At 35.5% G+C, this 18,031-nt stretch overlaps 1 protein-coding gene across 6 annotated transcripts in view; it reads left to right on the plus strand.

The window, feature by feature from the left end:
• OSBPL9 (oxysterol binding protein like 9) overlaps window positions 1–18,031 on the plus strand; it is a 164,779-nt gene that overhangs the window by 126,726 nt on the left and 20,022 nt on the right. For 4 of the 6 annotated variants that reach the window (XM_007164473.2, XM_007164470.2, XM_007164475.2 and 1 more), the window contains 4 exons: window positions 3,453–3,491; window positions 7,009–7,099; window positions 8,391–8,498; window positions 16,626–16,785. In XM_007164473.2, coding sequence (XP_007164535.2) covers window positions 3,453–3,491; window positions 7,009–7,099; window positions 8,391–8,498; window positions 16,626–16,785 — 398 coding nt within the window. The remainder of the gene's footprint in view (window positions 1–3,452; window positions 3,492–7,008; window positions 7,100–8,390; window positions 8,499–16,625; window positions 16,786–18,031) is intronic. The other 2 variants (XM_007164472.3, XM_007164471.2) reach the window with 1 other exon arrangement.

Raw genomic sequence — 18,031 nt, forward strand, 5'->3', positions numbered from 1 at the left:
ATACGCCTTTTAAAATAAGAGAACAAAATTCCTGAAGTTCATGATGGGAATGGATTGGTAGTAAGGCATTTAATAGTGTGGGTTTGTCTAGATTTGACTCTGCCTTAAAAGATAAACCACAGCAGTAACAAAAATAATAAACCCTGACTTAAAATACCCTGTAGATAGCATGCATTATTAATTGAGAATATTGTCAGATATTTAAGTTTATGTTTTCTTCCAGTTTTATTGAGACATAATAGACTTTGTAAGTAGACTGTGTAAGTTTAAAGTGTATAATGATTTGACTTACTACATCGTGAAATGATTATCACAGTAGGTTTAGTGAACATCCATTATGTCATATAAATACAAAATCAAAGAAATAGAAAAAAAAATTTTTGTCCTTGTGATGAGAACTCTTAGGATTTACTCCCTTAACCACTTTCATATATAACACACAGCAGTGTTCATTATATGTATCATGTTGTACATCACATCCCTAGTACTTACTTATCTTAAAACTGGATATTTAAGTTTATTTTAAATTATACCAGAAGTAGAAGTGGTGGCTTTCTTAGATAATATAATGTACTGTATCAGTAATATAGTGCTATATAACAAACCAACCTAAACTAAGTGTCTTAAAATAGCAGCAGTCATTTATTTTGCTCACAAATCTGCAGTTTGGTTAGGCCTCATGACTTATTTCTGTTTCATGCAGTGCCACCTGTGGTGGCTTGATTGCAGGGGCAAGGGTGTATGTGTTGAGATGGGGGGGCCAAAGGATCCACTTTCAAGGTGGCTCACTCACATGCCTGGGAAGTTGAGCTGGGGGCCTAGGTGCTCCTCCATATAGTTCTCTTTCCAGCTGCTTGGCCTTTCTCACAGTGTGGTGGTTGGGCTCCAAGAAAACAAGGTAGAAATTTGTGGCATTTCCATGACACCAGAAGTCACACATAGTCACTTCTGCTATGTTTATTGGTTAGGGACAGTCACAGAGTTTCAAGGATAGGGGCCATGAACTCTACCTCTTGTTGGGACCATTTTTGGAAAATTTAATCTACCACATGTATTTCTTTCCACTTATTGCCACTTACATATATCTCTATCTAAGAAATTCTTTGGAAAAGTCAATTTTAGAAATTAGAAATTTAGAAATTAATGGGGAAAACTAAAAGTAAATTAAAATATCATCTGAACAAGAAACCTTAAAATTTCTCTTTCTGTGTAGTTCTCAAGATTTTATTTTCAACTGTGTCTATTAAAAATTACTGAAACTTTGGATATTGTAAATATATAGTTAATTCAGTTGTGCAAATCCCAACATGAATTATGGACTTATCAAAATGCTTTTATTCTCAAAGATATGTAAAGGATATGCACTGTGTTGGCAGTTTGCAAGACCACCCCCTAGGTTTGGTGATTTGCTTGGAAGGCACAACCTGTAACTGTACTCACAGCTATGATTTATCACAGCAAAGGATCCAAAGTAAAACCAGCAAAGGAAAAAGGCACATGGGGCAAAATCCAGAAGAAACTAAGGCCCAAGCTTCCAAGAATCTTCTCCCAGTGGGATCATACAGGGTGTGCTTAATTCCTCCAGCAACAGATTGTGACAGCACTTGTGAAATGTCTCCCAGGGAAGCTCATTAGAGACTCAACACCTAAGGTTTTTTATTGGGGTTTTTGTCATGTAAGCACTGTTTACCTAGCACCAAGCAAGAGTCCAGATTTCCAGAAGGAAAGCTGGTCTTCAACATAAGCCATTTTGTTTGCTTAAACAGATTAGGTGCAGTGAGCTGCCCTTATGATAGTGAGGTGGTGGGAACCCTCCTAAAATCCAGGTTCCCAGACACCAAGCCAACGGCCAACTTTGTAGGCAGGCTTTTCCGAGGATAGCTATTTCAGGCCTGCTATGTTAATTCTTAAAAAAAAAACTATCCCCAAATCTTTAAATTGCTCTTGGTTGTCCCGTCAATCTGTAGATTTCTGAGTAAACTCTGTAGTTAAAGAAAGAAAAAGTTATGTATAAATGATATATAACTTGGCTGTAAACCAAGACCAAATACTGGTTTCTATTAAAACTTGAAAACTTCTTGATAGTATGGAGTTAAAACTTTAAACAGTTTTAAGTTAAATATATTGTCTGTGTAATACTAATAGGTAGATTATAGTTACAGGAACAAATGTGTTTGCTAACTTTCCACCACCTTCTTCCTTAAGTACATCCTTGGAGAAGAGAGGCAAGGCAAAATATCAATAGCATATTAGTTAAGACCTTGAATTCTGGAACTAGACTATATGTATTGGACTAGACACTGTAGACTAGACTAGACACTCTGTCTGTCACAGTTTTCTCATCTGTCCAATGGGGATAATAATAGTACCTACTTTATAGAGTTGTCGGTGGAACAAGTGAATTAATAATATACAGGCAGACCTTGCTTTATTGCATTTTGCAGATGTTACCTTTTACAAATTGAAAGTTTGTGGCAAACCTTGTGTCAAGCAAGTCTATTGGCGCCATTTTTGCAACATTATTTGCTCACTTTGTGGTTTGTCACATTTTGGTAATTCTCGCAATATTTCAAACTTTTTCATTATTACTGTATTTGTTATGACGATCTGTGAGCAGTGATCTTTGATATTACTACTACAGCTCACTGAAGGCTCAGATGATGTTTAGCATTTTTTAGCAATAAAGTATTTTTAAATTACATACATTGTTTTTTAAGACAATGCTGCTGCACACTTCATAGGCTACAGTATAATGTAAATATAACTTTTATATGCACTGGGAAACCAAAAAATTTGCGTGACTTGCTTTACTGCGATACTTGCTTTATTGTGGTGGACTGGGACCAAGCCCGCTATATCTCCAAGGTATGCCTGTACGTAAAATACCTGCCAGGTAGTAGGCGTTAGCCCCTATATCATCATTCTGTGGATATGGTGATTATGGTTACTGAAACAAAAATCAGACCATCTATTTAGAAAAGTATTGATATACTTCTGGGGCCAGCAGCCAGAATATGGGAAATTATGTCTATCCTGAGTTTTTAAGGGTATATGATTGTCATACCTTTGCAGTACGGTAAGAGTTTGGGGGTTGTGGAGAGTTGGCATAATTTACTGTAAAGTTAAACCCAGAAATATTCAGGATCGTTAATCCTAAATTAATATATCTGCTTTCAATCATTGATACCAATGTGACTACACAGTTCAATAGGATATTTCTACAAAGAATTTAATTAAATGCCTCTATAGAAAAACAATTGCCATGCTCTTGGTTAGAATTATGTTTGGCTAGGAATGGACCAGTGAAATTACTATCTTAGTGGAAGCAGAGTAGTAGTTTTCTAACGTTGTTGCTTACCCAGTAAAACGAGTTTTCTTACTAGGGAAGAAAGTACACAAGGTGTTACTTAAATGAAAGAATGAAGTTAATATTTTTAACATTTCTCCTTAAGGACCAGTGTAATGCGGAGAAGCACGCAGATGGAATTATAGTAAGTTTAATCTAATCTTTGTTCCCCTTTACTTCTGCAGAGCATTATAACCAGTTATGTCAGGAGAAGCCTGAATTTCTACTCATTTTTCAACACAAATTCCTCTTTTTACCTACTCACTGTTCTTTGTTTGTTGACTCTTGCAATTTTCCTTGAGCTGTTAAAGTTGGCCATCTTTCAGCAATCATTTGGAGGGGAAATGTCGATCTTAAAATTTTGCTGAATCTTGATTCTTATTGAATCACCTTGCATGTGTTAACTTGAAGGGTTAATCATGGTATAAAAATGCAGCTTTTATGACTAAATAAGGCATAACTCACAATGCTACATTTCTTGTCCAACTTCTTTTTTTCTAATGAAAGCAGAAGGGGTGGGGTACAGTATTGAAACATCTTAATTTAACTATATGGTTATAGGTTTCTATTAATTTCTTATCTTTATTTTTAGATTTTGTGTATTGTGTTAACTGTAATTGCTACTGTGGTGTATACTGCTTTTTTGTAGGAACAAGTTGCAACATGAATTCTTCCACTTATAGCCATTTTCTATTTTTTCCTCCCCTTGGGTTTTACTCTTCCCTTACATTCAACTTACCCACCAAAAAGAAAAGAAAATTTTATTGGAAATAAAAGTTAGAATTTGAAGATTTGCAGTTTAAGCTACCCTGGTTTTATGGTAGATGTGTGACTTGTGTTCAGACTGTATTTCTGAAGAAGGAGGCAACCTTTTTTGTCTGAGGCTTTACAAATGCCAGCTTATCTGAGATCTGGAAACTCATTTTGTAAATCTTGAAAACCATCTTATGATTATATTTGAAAGGATGAGCATGTTATGTTTATATTTGGTTTAAAATGAAAAATAAGTTATGTTTACATATTTCTTAAGAAAACAGAGTAAGAGAAACATTTTTAAAATTTGAATTAAACACATTGGAATTTTTGTTTTTCTTCACAGTGTGAGTTCATAGTTTGAGCCATGGTGATTTAATACAATTATGTGATATAATTACAATATAATATAATATCTCTTCTGAGATATCAATTAAGATTATAAGCCTCATGGAAAAAGACTGTGTATGTTGTCTAGCATTTCATGGTTCCCAAAGACCCTAAGGAAAATTAATGATGGCAGTTATTTTTATCTCTTTTCTCTCAAAGCAAATCAGTTACTTTTTATTATGTTAAACAATAGTTTTATAAAGCATACTAAAAATGTTTGCTCATTTGTAGTTAAAAACATCTAGATAGTTTATACTGATAGAAAACCTGAACTTGTAGAAAACAAACATATTTGAATCATTTGATCAGGGACTATAGCAATTTTCCTTAAGAGTTTTTATTTTTAAAAAAAGGCACTGTTCATGGTTTAGGCCTTGGACCCAGACTGCTAAGACCTAGCCCTGCCACTTACTATCTGTGACCTTAGGCAAGTTACTTAACCTTTGAGTCTTTGTTTCCTCATCTATAAAGAAAAGTGACTTCTATCTCAGAGGATTGCTGTAAGATAGTATGCACATAGTACTCAATAAATGTTAGCTATACATACATATATGTATATATAATTGTATTTTATATTGTATTGCATGAATTTTATTAATTTTACAACAGATTAGGGTTTAGGATTGTCATTTGTTTGCACTTCTCAAGCTCTGCACATTCTTTTTTAAAGCAAGGCGTAGAATGTTATTTGACATTTTTTAGCCTGAAGTTGGTTGACCACGGACAGTAGTTGTATTTTCTATTAACAACAGCAACAAAAGAAAAAGTCTAAAAGTATTTTGTGGGATTGACAAACCTAATATTAGGCTTCTGAAAAACAGAAGATTGCATTCAAAAGATTGAATTCTCGTCCCTTTTTCCAAAGTTATTGTATTTCTTGGTCTCTTTAGTAATTTTTTCTTATATAATAGGTTGGGGATAAGGAGGTGGGATATTCTCATTCTTATGGCTCAGAGTATTAAAGGTGGGATTTTGCCTTTGTAAAGCACTTGGAGCCCTTTAGAGAAAAATCACTATGTAAAAATAAGGAATTTATTTTAAGAACAGCTCCAGGATTGTTGAGACATTTGTTTAGGTATTATGGCCCAGCCTGGTATCTGAAAATAGAATCCTAATGTAATAACCAGAAAGCCCTTAGAGACCATAGCATCCAGACATTTCATTTTATACACTGGGAAAGTGAGGCCCACAGAAGATGAGACTTGGCAAGTCACTGGTAGAGCAAGGATTCTAGGAATTAAAATTCTAAGTCTCTGTTTCTGTGCTTTTCCTAATGCTCCAGAACCTTCCTCACTTCACTTCACTAGGCTTTTGATTATTAATGATTGTTTTCAGAGCTTCTTCTCTGTGTCCTTTATTTTCTAGGACTAGAATATTTATGGTATGTAGACTGTTGTGACAAGAATCAGAATTCTTATGTTCAAATCAATTTAAGAGATCTGATTTAGTGATTTTTACATATTGATATTTATGCGGAGAGGGGATATAAGAAAAAAATAACTTAGGCATTAAATAAGAATGCTATAAAAACTTTCCTATTATTAGTTTCCATTGTTATGTGCTTTTAAATTTTTACAAATGCTTTTGGGGCTCATCAATAAAGTGTCTTTTCTAATTCTGTTTCAGTATTTTCTGTTACAAGCTCTACCTAATACATGTTTGAAGTTTAGTTTTCCAGATCAAGGAAAGCTAAAAAACTTAAATTTTTATTTCTTGGGTTTTATCTAGTATAGTCTTCTAAGTGGTGGTTTCAAACTTAACTTTGGCAAAGGCCTTGGTTTAAAATTTCCCCCTCCTCCAAATAAAAAAATATCAGTAAGCTTTGGAGTCTTGTTTTTAAAATGCCATCATGCTGGCAAAATAGTGTCTTGGCTTGGAGTCAGAAGAACCTAGACTTTTTTTTTTTCCTCTCTAAAATTATAACTGCATGTTTGAGTATCTTTTCCCCTTCTAAATCCTCAAAAAGAAAAGATGTCCAATTAGAAGATACATTTCTTTGCCTTTAGTGACTGTAAAACTAGGTGCCTATACGGTGCAATACACATTGGTGGCAGTAGTATGGGATGTAAAAATAAGATTGTAGTGGTACAGATACATTAGCTAGTCATAGGTATAATGCTTATTAATACCAAAGCAGGAGAGAGCATTTCTCCATCTTTGATATTTGTGGTGAATTAAAATTTCAGAAGCACTGAGTTGAATTGAGAGGTTATTATTTTGGCTTCCTGAAACCATTCTACAACTCTTTCCAAGTGTTTTCATTTAGTTTTACCTTTCTATATGTCAGAGATTCATTCATTTTCCCTCCTTGCTATGCTTCTTTAAATAATCTTATAAGAAACTCTTAGACTTCCGTATAGTAAAGTTGTTTTATTTCCTCTTTGCAATTTGACCAACATGTCTATACAGCTACCCTCAGGACTTTGCTGTCAGAAATGTGGGCTTTTCATACATTTGGGAGGGTCAATGCTGGAAGGGTATTTAATTAAAAATAACTATACTGTGCTTCTTTATCTCAGAGTACTATTAATCCTGTAGATGCAATATATCAACCTAGTCCCTTGGAACCTGTGATCAACACAATGCCTTCCCAGACTGTCTTACCTCCAGGTATAGTATAATATTTGGAAAAATGTTTCACAGGTACATTGATGACAAAAAACTTAATTTTTTATGGCAGTTGTAGTAATCTTGAAGGTTTTTTTGTTTTGTTTTTTAATAAGTAAAAGGAATCTCACACACAAAATACAGCCAAAAATGAACTGGAAAAAGATGATAATATTTTGGTATTGGGGCTTTTTGAGTACAGTTAAAGGGCTTTTGGTTTTCAAAGTGAGATGGAAGACAAACATGGTTACTTGGATTAGCTGCTGGGACAGAATCCTATGACCCAGGATTCATGGCTACCAAGGAAAACTTAATATACCTTGATCTACTTGAAAGTAATCCAGGAATGTTCTATTTTGTCATATTCTTTATAGCTCTGAATAATACAAATGGTTTCTTCATGGTGGACTTAAAGATAATGAAAAAGGGAGGAATGAAATTTGTGATGCCTACTGATTAGATAGACGTGTATTTTTAGGGATAGAGTAATAAATTTTTTTTTTTTTAACTGGCAGAGGAGGGCTTAAGGCCAACACCCACTGGTTCCTTTTACCTTTTTGTTGCATCCAACATTTCAGTGTTTTCACTGATGACATGTCAGAAATTTTACTGGAAAAAAGAAAATCTTTTAAAAAATACTTATTAAGTATGTGAGATCTTTTTATGAATTTTTACTCCTTAGGAGAATGAACTTAATATCTCTCACGAGACTAAAGAGGAAGTACTGTGCCCCATTTTAGATTTTACAAGTGGTTTGATCCTCGGGGGGAAACAGTTTATCATCCAAAGCATTTGCTGGTTTTACAGAGCAGTTATACTGAGGTATTGGCCTATCTTGACTAGTCTCTTGATATCCTGCCTAATGTCTTAGTACTAGGTAGCATATCATCATTGAGTTTAAAGGGGATTGGGGGTCAGAAAGGAGGAGTAGAATGGAACTTGGCTTAATAGAATATTGTCTCAAAAATTACTGATCTTCAGGATATTGCAGTTAAAGAGTTGTGTTTGCTACCAAACATAAAATAGATAGCGAGTGGGAAGCAGCCACACAGCACAGGGAGATTAGCTCAGTGCTTTGTGGCCACCTAGAGGGGTGGGATAGGGAAGGTGGGAGGGAGACGCAAATGGGAGGAGATATGGGGATATATGTATATGTATAGCTGATTCACTTTGTTGTAAAGCAGAAACTAACACACCATTGTAAAGCAATTATACTCCAATAAAGGTGTTTAAAAAAAAGAAGAGTTGTGTTTGGCTTTTTCTCTAACTTATTTCACGTGTTCAAATCTCCTAGAACCTGCTCAGTTGTGTAAGTCAGAGCAGCGTCCATCTTCTCTACCAGTTGGACCTGTATTAGCTACTACCTTGGGACATCATCAGACTCCAACACCAAATAGTACAGGTACAGATTTGTGTAATTCCTTTACTTCTCATAACTGCCCATTAACTTTCAACATTTGTATTTGATTACTGATGGGAAAAAGATTGAAGAAAGGTTGTGTATTTTGTATTGGAGATACCTTAGCTCTATCATTACAGTTCCATACATGGAGTGGTTAACTTTGTGATTGAACCAGAAGTTTAGTAATAATTATAATTTAAATGAAATAAAATACTGCAGAGTTTTGTGTATTTGTTTACTTAAGACTTATTTTGAAGCTCTGTATTGGCTTTTTTAAAAAATTTGCTCGAGTTAGATTTATGTACTTTCTTACTGTAAAGGAATCAGATAATACAGAAGTATGAGAACAAAAGTTGTAAGTCTTCTTTACTCTTTGTCATTTATACATGTATGTACCTACATACCTATATTGTATATTTTTATTGTTTTTTCCCTGACCTAAATGAGATCATGTGGTTCTGTGACTTTCCCTTTTCATTTACTGAGAACATTTAGAGAGCTTTCTGTGTTCATACACTTAGGTCTACAACATTCTTTCTACAGCTGCTCAACTGGCTATTATTACCTGTTTTTCTGCTGATGGACATTTATTTAGGTTGATTCCAAGATTTTCCTATTATAAGCAGTATTTCAGGGAATATCCTTGTACAGCACCTTTTGGCACATAAGAATTTTTTAAGGATAGATTTATCGGTCACATTTTTGCCGATTTTATAAGCAAAAAAAGGATACTTGATTTTAGTTTGCATTTTCTTTTTTTTAACAACTTTTTTTTTTTTAATCAGTCATCAGTTTTATACACATCAGTGTATACATGTCAATCCCAATCGCCCAATTCAGCACACCACCATCCCCACCCCACCGCAGTTTTCCTCCCTTGGTGTCCATACATTTGTTCTCTACATCTGTGTCTCAACTTCTGCCCTGCAAACCGGTTCATCTGTACAATTTTCTAGGTTCCACATACATGCGTTAATATACGATATTTGTTTTTCTCTTTCTGACTCACTCCACTCTTTATGACAGTCTCTAGATCCATCCACATCTCAACAAATGACTCAATTTCGTTCTTTTTTATGGCTGAGTAATATTCCATTGTATATATGTACCACATCTTCTTTATCCATTCGTCTGTCAATGAGCATTTAGGTTGCTTCCATGACCTGGCTATTGTAAATAGTGCTACAGTGAACATTGGGGTGCGTGTGTCTTTTTGAATTACAGTTTTTACTGGGTATATGCCCAGTAGTGGGAATGCTGGATCATATGGTAATTCTATTTTTAGTTTTTTAAGGAACTCCATACTGTTCTCCATAGTGGCTGTATCAATTTACATTCCCACCAACAGTGCAAGAGGGTTCCCTTTTCTCCACACCCTCTCCAGCATTTGTTGTTTGTAGATTTTCTGATGATGCCCATTCTAACTGGTGTGAGGTGATACCTCATTGTAGTTTTGATTTGCATTTCTCTAATAATTAGAGATGTTGAGCAGCTTTTCATGTGCTTCTTGGTCATCTGTATGTCTTCTTTGGAGAAATGTCTATTTAGGTCTTCTGCCCATTTTTGGATTGGGTTGTTTGTTTCTTTAATATTGAGCTGAATGAGCTGTTTATATATTTTGGAGATTAATCCTTTGTCCATTGATTCGTTTGCAAATATTTTCTCCCATTCTGAGGGTTGTCTTCTCGTCTTGTTTATGGTTTCCTTTGCTGTGCAAAAGCTTTGAAGTTTCATTAGGTCCCATTTGTTTATTTTTGTTTTTATTTCCATTACTCTAGGAGGTGGATCATAAAAGATCTTGCTGTGATTTATGTCAAAGAGTGTTCATCCTATGTTTTCCTCTAAGAGTTTTATAGTGTCCGGTCTTACATTTAGGTCTCGAATCCATTTTGAGTTTATTTTTGTGTATGGTGTTAGGGAGTGTTCTAATTTCATTCTTTTACATGTAACTGTCCAGTTTTCCCAGCTCCACTTATTGAAGAGACTGTCTTTTCTCCATTGTATATATCTTTGCCTCCTTTGTCATAGATTAGTTGACCATAGGTGTGTGGGTTTATCTCTGGGCTTTCTATCTTGTTCCATTGATCTATGTTTCTGTTTTTGTGCCAGTACCATATCGTCTTGATGACTGTAGCTTTGTAGTATAGTCTGAAGTCAGGGAGTCTGATTCCTCCAACTCCGTTTTTTTCCCTCAAGACTGCTTTGGCTATTCGGGGTCTTTTGTGTCTCCATACAAATTCTAAGATGATTTGTTCTAGTTCCGTAAAAAATGCCATTGGTAATTTGATAGGGATTGAGTTGAATCTGTAGATTGCTTTGGGTAGTAGAGTCATTTTCACAATATTGATTCTTCCAATCCAAGAACATAGTATATCTCTTCATCTGTTGGTATCATCTTTAATTTCTTTCATCAGTGTCTTATAGTTTTCTGCATACAGGTCTTTTGTCTCCCTAGGTAGGTTTATTCCTAGGTATTTTATTCTTTTTGTTGCAATGGTAAATGGGAGTGTTTCCATAATTTCTCTTTCATATTTTTCATCATTAGTGTATAGGAACGCAAGAGATTTCTGTGCATTAATTTTGTATCCTGCAACTTTACCAAATTCATTGATTAGCTCTAGTAGTTTTCTGGTGGCATTTTTAGGATTCTCTATGTATAGTATCATGTCATCTGCAAACAGTGACAGTTTTACTTCTTCTTTTCCAATTTGTATTCCTTTTATTTCTTTTACTTCTCTGATTGCTGTGGCTAGGACTTCCAAAACTATGTTGAATAATAGTGGTGAGAGTGGACATCCTTGTCTCGTTCCTGATCTCAGAGGAAATGCTTTCAGTTTTTCACCATTGAGAATGATGTTTGCGGTGGGTTTGTCCTGTATGGCCTCTATTATGTTGAGGCAGGTTCCCTCTATGCCCACTTTCTGGAGAGTTTTTATCATAAATGGGTGCTGAATTTTGTCAAAAGCTTTTTCTGCATCTATTGAGATGATCATATGGTTTTTATTCTTCAATTGGTTAATATGGTGTATCACATTGATTGATTTGCGTATATTGAAGAATCCTTGCATCCCTGGGACAAATGCCACTTGATCGTGGTGTATGATCCTTTTAATGTGTTGTTGGATTCTGCTTGCTAGTATTTGTTGAGGATTTTTGCATCTATATTCATCAGTGATATTGGTCTGTAATTTTCTTTTTTTGTAGTATCTTTGTCTGGTTTTGGTATCAGGGTGATGGTGGCCTCATAGAATGAGTTTGGGAGTGTTCCTTCCTCTGCAATTTTTGGGAAGAGTTTGAGAAGGCTGGGGGGTGGTTAGCTCTTCTCTAAATGTTTGATAGAATTCACCTGTGAAGCCATCTGGTCCTGGATTTTGTTTGTTGGAAGATTTTTAATCACAGTTTCAATTTCATTACTTGTGATTGGTCTGTTCATATTTTCTGTTTCTTCCTGGTTCAGTCTTGGAAGGTTATACCTTTCTAAGAATTTGTCCATTTCTTCCAGGTTGTCTATTTTATTGGCATAAAGTTGCTTGTAATAGTCTCTTAGGTTGCTTTGTATTTCTGCGGTGTCTGTTGTAACTTCTCCTGTTTCATTTCTAATTTTATTGATTTGAGTCCTCTCCCTCTTTTTCTTGATGAGTCTGGCTAATGGCTTAATCAATTTTGTTTATCTTCTCAAAGAACCAGCTTTCAGTTTTATTGATCTTTGCTATTGTTTTCTTTGTTTCTATTTCATTTATTTCTGCTCTGATCTTTATAATTTCTTTCCTTCTGCTAAGTTTGGGTTTTGTTTGTTCTTCTTTCTCTAGTTCCTTTAGGTGTAAGGTTAGATTGTTTACTTGAGATTTTTCTTGTTTCTTTAGGTAGGCTTGTATAGCTATAAACTTCCCTCTTAGAACTGCTTTTGCTGCATCCCATAGGTTTTGGATCGTCGTGTTTTCATTGTCATTTGTCTCTAGGTATTTTTTGATTTCCTCTTTGATTTCTTCAGTGGTCTCTTGGTTATTTAGTAACGTATTGTTTAGCCTCCATGTGTTTGTGCTTTTCACGTTTTTTTCCCTGTAATTCATTTCTAATCTCATAACGTTGTGGTCAGAAAAGATGCTTGATATGATTTCAACTTTCTTAAATTTACTGAGGCTTGATTTGTGACCCAAGATGTGATCTATCCTGGAGAATGTTCCGTGTGCACTTGAGAAGAAAGTGTAATCTGCTGTTTTTGGATGGAATGTCCTATAAATATCAATTAAATCTATCTGGTCTATTGTGTCATTTAAAACTTCTGTTTCCTTATTTATTTTCATTTTGGATGATCTGTCCATTGGTGTAAGTGAGGTGTTAAAGTCCCCCACTATTACTGTGTTACTGTCGATTTCCTCTTTTATAGCTGTTAGCAGTTGCCTTATGTATTGAGGTGCTCCTACGTTCGGTGCATATATATTTATAATTGTTATATCTTCTTCTTGGATTGATCCCTTGATCATTATGTTGTATCCTTCCTTGTCTCTTGTAACATTCTTTATTTTAAAGTCTATTTTATCTGATATGAGTATAGCTACTCCAGCTTTCTTTTGATTTTCATTTGCATGGAGTATCTTTTTCTATCCCCTCACTTTCAGTCTGCATGTGTCCCTAGGTCTGAAGTGGGTCTCTTGTAGACAGCATATATATGGGTCTTGTTTTTGTATCCATTCAGCAAGCGTGTGTCTTTTGGTTGGAGCATTTAATCCATTCACGTTTAAGGTAATTATCAATATGTATGTTCCTATGACCATTTTCTTAATTGTTTTGGGTTTGTTTTTGTAGGTCCTTTTCTTCTCTTGTGTTTTCCACCTAGAGAAGTTCCTTTAGCATTTGTTGTAGAGCTGGTTTGGTGGTGCTGAATTCTCTTAGCTTTTGCTTGTCTGTAAAGCTTTTGATTTCTCCATCAAATCTAAATGAGATCCTTGCCGGGTAAAGTAATCTTGGTTGTAGGTTCTTCCCTTTCATCACTTTAAGTATATCATGGCACTCCGTTCTGGCTTGTAGAGTTTCTGCTGAGAAATCAGTTGTTAACCTTATGGGAGTTACCTTGTATGTTATTTGTCATTTTTCCCTTGCTGCTTTCAATAATTTTTCTTTGTCTTTAATTTTTGCCAATTTGATTACTGTATGTCTTGGCGTGTTTCTCCTTGTGTTTATCCTGTATGGGACTCTCTGTGCTTCCTGGACTTGGGTGGCTATTTCCTTTCCCATGTTAGGGAAGTTTTCGACTATAATCTCTTCAAATATTTTCTCTGGTCCTTTCTCTCTCTCTTCGCCTTCTGGGACCCCTATAATGTGGATGTTGTTGCGTTTAATGTTGTCCCAGTGGTCTCTTAGGCTGTCTTCATTTCTTTTCATTCTTTTTTCTTTATTCTGATCCACAGCAGTGTATTCCACCATTCTGTCTTCCAGGTCGCTTATCCGTTCTTCTGCCTCAGTTATTCTGCTATTGATTCCTTCTAGTGTAGTTTTCATTTCAGTTATTGTATTGTTCATCTCTGTTTGTTTGTTCTTTAATTCTTCTAGGTCTTTGTTAAACATTTCTTGCATCTTCTCCATCTTTGCCTCCATTCTTATTCCGAGGTCCTGGGTCATCTTCACTATCATTATTCTGAATTCTTTTTCTGGAAGGTTGCCTATCTCCACTTCATTTAGTTGTTTTTCTGGGGTTTTATCTTGTTCCTTCATCTGGTATATAGCCCTCTGCCTTTTCATCTTGTCTATCTTTCTGTGACTGTGGTTTTTGTTCCACAGACTGCAGGATTGTATTTTTTCTTGCTTCTGCTCTCTGCCCTCTGGTGGTTGAGGCTCTGCATTTTCTTAATTTGTTTAGATTTATGGTTTTTATTTTTTCTCCAGTTCACAGGGATGCTATTAATGTTAGTATAGATTTATTTCTTGTTCTAAAACTAATTAGGTTGATGTTGAGTTATCAGTTGCACCAAATTCAAGGGAGCACTTGGTGCTTTTGTCCCTGTTATATCTGGATGCCAAAACCGAAGCCACTCTTGAGGACAGGAGATAAGCCCCTGTTGTTGCTCTACAGATTGTTTCCTGGGTGGGACTTTTCCTGTGTAATACTGAAAATTTACCCTGTGATTTTTAGCTCAGTTTGATATTTGAGTTAGTAAAGATCTGATGTTATTACTTTGGTTTTTAAGATTTAACAGCCTGAGCAGATGTCTCCTTAATTTTGAAAGAAAGCAAGCAACAACAGCTCTCTTATTTGAAGCTCTTGGGAAAATGCTGATAAGCGGTTTGAATAATGCAGTTGAAATGTTTGCCTGCCTTTTTTATTTATTTCATTATATGGTGTCATTTTAAAAACAGTATCTGTGTTTTCTTTTGTTTTTTTATAAGGAGGAATTATGTCAGAATTCTGAAACAGACAAAATTTTCCATTCAGAAATATGCAAAACCTAGTCAGTTACAGACTTTGAAAAAGTTAGCAGTATTCTTTATGTACATTAATTTTAGGATCATTAATTAGTTATAAATAATTTAGGATAAATTATTTCAGAAAGTGGCATTTTAAAAATATAACATTTTAGAGTAGGTGGGTTTTAAAAAATTTAAAAAATTAGTGTGTGGTTTGTGTCTTGTTTGATTTTTCAACCGAATTTCTTCATCTTTCTTTCCTTTATCTCTCTCACTAATACATAAAAGAAAGAAAGGAACAACTGAAAAAAGAAATAGTACTGTTTTTTCTCGTAAGGAAAACTCAGTTCTTTTGTTTGCAACTCCCATTCCAACTCATTTTCTTGGATACATTTTCAGTTTTGTGTGGTTGCCTGGACTATTTGCTTGTTACTTAATCATTTGTAATTCCTGGTCTTTTTCTTTCTTTCTTTCTGTCTCGTTTTTTCCCCTATTATTTCAATAAGAGAAATTTATTTATTTCCCATCTTATTGCTGCTAATGGGGCAGGGCGACGGTGGGGTAAGAATTTAAAGTTATTTGCTAAGATGAACTATCTTCGGAATTCCCACAATAAGCTTTGCCTATTTAGGCAGCAAACTTTCAGTGTTATGTTTTAAAAATATCTTTGTGAACATGGCAACTAAATGTGGCAGGTGGATGTGCTCTCTCATAACTATTGAACCATAGACACTGGAATGGGCTGAAAATCCTTGGGTGGCTCTGGACTCATTTTTACTGCTGCTATTCTCATTTCCTTCTAGAACTGAGGCCTTGGCTTTTATATTGCCAGCAGATACTTAATTAATTTTAATCTCCACCAGGCATCTGTAGCAGTTTGGCATAAATTGCCTGAGAGCCCTTAGATATCTGCTCAATAAGTACTTGTTAAATTACTTTCAGTACTTCACTGTTCTGTTTGATACTTTTATGGTTACTTTTTATTACTGGACTATGAACCAGATGATTATCACAGAGATTCTTTCTCTGGATCTCCATTAGTTTCTATTTCCTTAATTAGACTGTTTAGGAATAGAAAGATGTTCCTCCTGGTTCTTTCCTTTTCCACGTGCTTCCCATAGTAGCCCTCTCTTTTTCTCTGCTGTGCACTTATCTCTGTTGCCTGGGCTCTGGGCAACCTGACTTAAACTTAGGTAGAAAAGAGGTGAGGAGTTTGAATGGTAAGTGTTCCCAGCTTTTGTGTTTGCACATGATTGCCAAAACATATTGACTAATATGAATGTGATATCCTGAACAAAATTTTAACATTCATGTGGTTTTTGATATTCTTTCCACTTTGTATTCTTGTTGGCTCACTGCTGCATTTTTAAGGTATCTGGATCTATAGTATAAAATAAGAGCTCTGGCGTCCTGTTGGTACTGGTATCTACTATGGGACTTCTAATATCTTAACTCACACAGTGTGATTATAATCAAAAGAACTCCCTTCCTAACTACAGATGGGGACATAGTATTTTTTCATTTATTTAAAAGGCTGTGTCCCATTCTATAATGTGATTTGCCTTTGTCTAGTTTAAATGTTGATTTCTTTACAGATAGTCTAGGAACTTCTACCAACTTAACTCTTTTTTGATTTTAGAAAGGTCTGCTTTGACCCCATCTCCCTAATTTCTTCCCTTCTATTACCAACACTGCCCCCTAATTGAAAACTTTTTAACTTCCTAGGCAGTGGGCACTCACCACCTAGTAGCAGTCTAACTTCTCCAAGCCATGTCAACTTGTCTCCAAACACAGTCCCAGAGTTCTCTTATTCTAGCAGTGAAGATGAATTCTATGATGCAGATGAATTCCATCAGAGTGGCTCATCCCCAAAGCACTTAATAGAGTAAGTAGATGAACTAACTATGTATTGAAATGACTCCTGATTTTTAAAAATGTAATTTGATTTTGAGACTGGTGTTAATGACAGACTCCTTTATAAATTATTATCTGGAAAAAGTGAAAAAGACAGCTTATTTTTTAATTGGCTTATTGAGCAAAGCTAGTTCTGTGAGAATAGTGATTTTACTCCTGATTTAATTCAAATGGTATCATTTTGCATCAGTTGTGGTAACATGCCAGTATTGTTCATTAACTCTGGGCTTTATTTCTATAGAAACAACATTAGGAGAGGGTCAAATGAAAGTGAGTAAGCTAGGAAGTATTACTCACGTAAGAGGAGGTTACCGTTACTTGTCTTGTATAGAGATATTTGGGTGCCTATAAGCCAGGCACTATACTAGGTGGAGGAATGACACAGAGGTGAATAAAGAGCCAGTCCCTACCCTCAGGGAACTTACAGTCTATTGGGGGAAAAACAAACTTTTATAATCCAGTGGGAAATACGATATGTAAGACTAAGCGCAGAAAGAATGGGAGCATTTTGAAGTCCTGAGAAGTCAAGAAAGGATTCACAGAGGAGGGAGGGGATGTGATCCATGGTGAGTTGTGGATGAGTAGGGAGAGAAGGGACATGGTGGTGAGAAGAGGAAGGGGAAATGGAAAGTGTTGTTCTCATGGAGATGGAACCCTAATAAGAAAGGCCTGGAGGCAACGGGAGCTTGGTTTCTTTGAGGAGCTGTAAGCTACTGAGCATGGCTGAGTGTGGCTGTAGCATAAGTTGTGGGGAGTGGTTAAGAAGATACAGAAGAGATTGACAAGGGCCAGGTCGTGAAAGAGTCCTTTTAGCCTTTTATGAATTTTGAACATTTTCTCACAAGTGATGGCAGCTGCTGGTCAGGTCTGCATTTTAGAAGAATAGATACGCCTGAATTGTGTAGAATCGAATGCAGTGGGGATGCATTACATGTAGGAAGACCAAGCAAAACTGGGTAGAAACTTGAGAAATGTTGATGACCTGAGCTAAGGTCATAACATAGGAATGGAGGGAAGCACATGGACTCCAGAGATACTAAGTAGGCAGATTTTGGCAGATATTGATGATAGGTTTTCTCTCATTAGGAAACATATGACCTATTTTACAGTGTTAAATCAAAGCTAGGTATGTTCCATTGTACAGAAAAGGCCTTTACTTGTAAAGTCACTTACATGATAGCCAATAAGCAAAGTACTTTTTAGCCCTACTGGTACAT

Source organism: Balaenoptera acutorostrata, chromosome 1 (genome assembly GCF_949987535.1).
Source record: "Balaenoptera acutorostrata chromosome 1, mBalAcu1.1, whole genome shotgun sequence".
Classification (NCBI taxonomy): Eukaryota; Metazoa; Chordata; class Mammalia; order Artiodactyla; family Balaenopteridae; genus Balaenoptera; species Balaenoptera acutorostrata.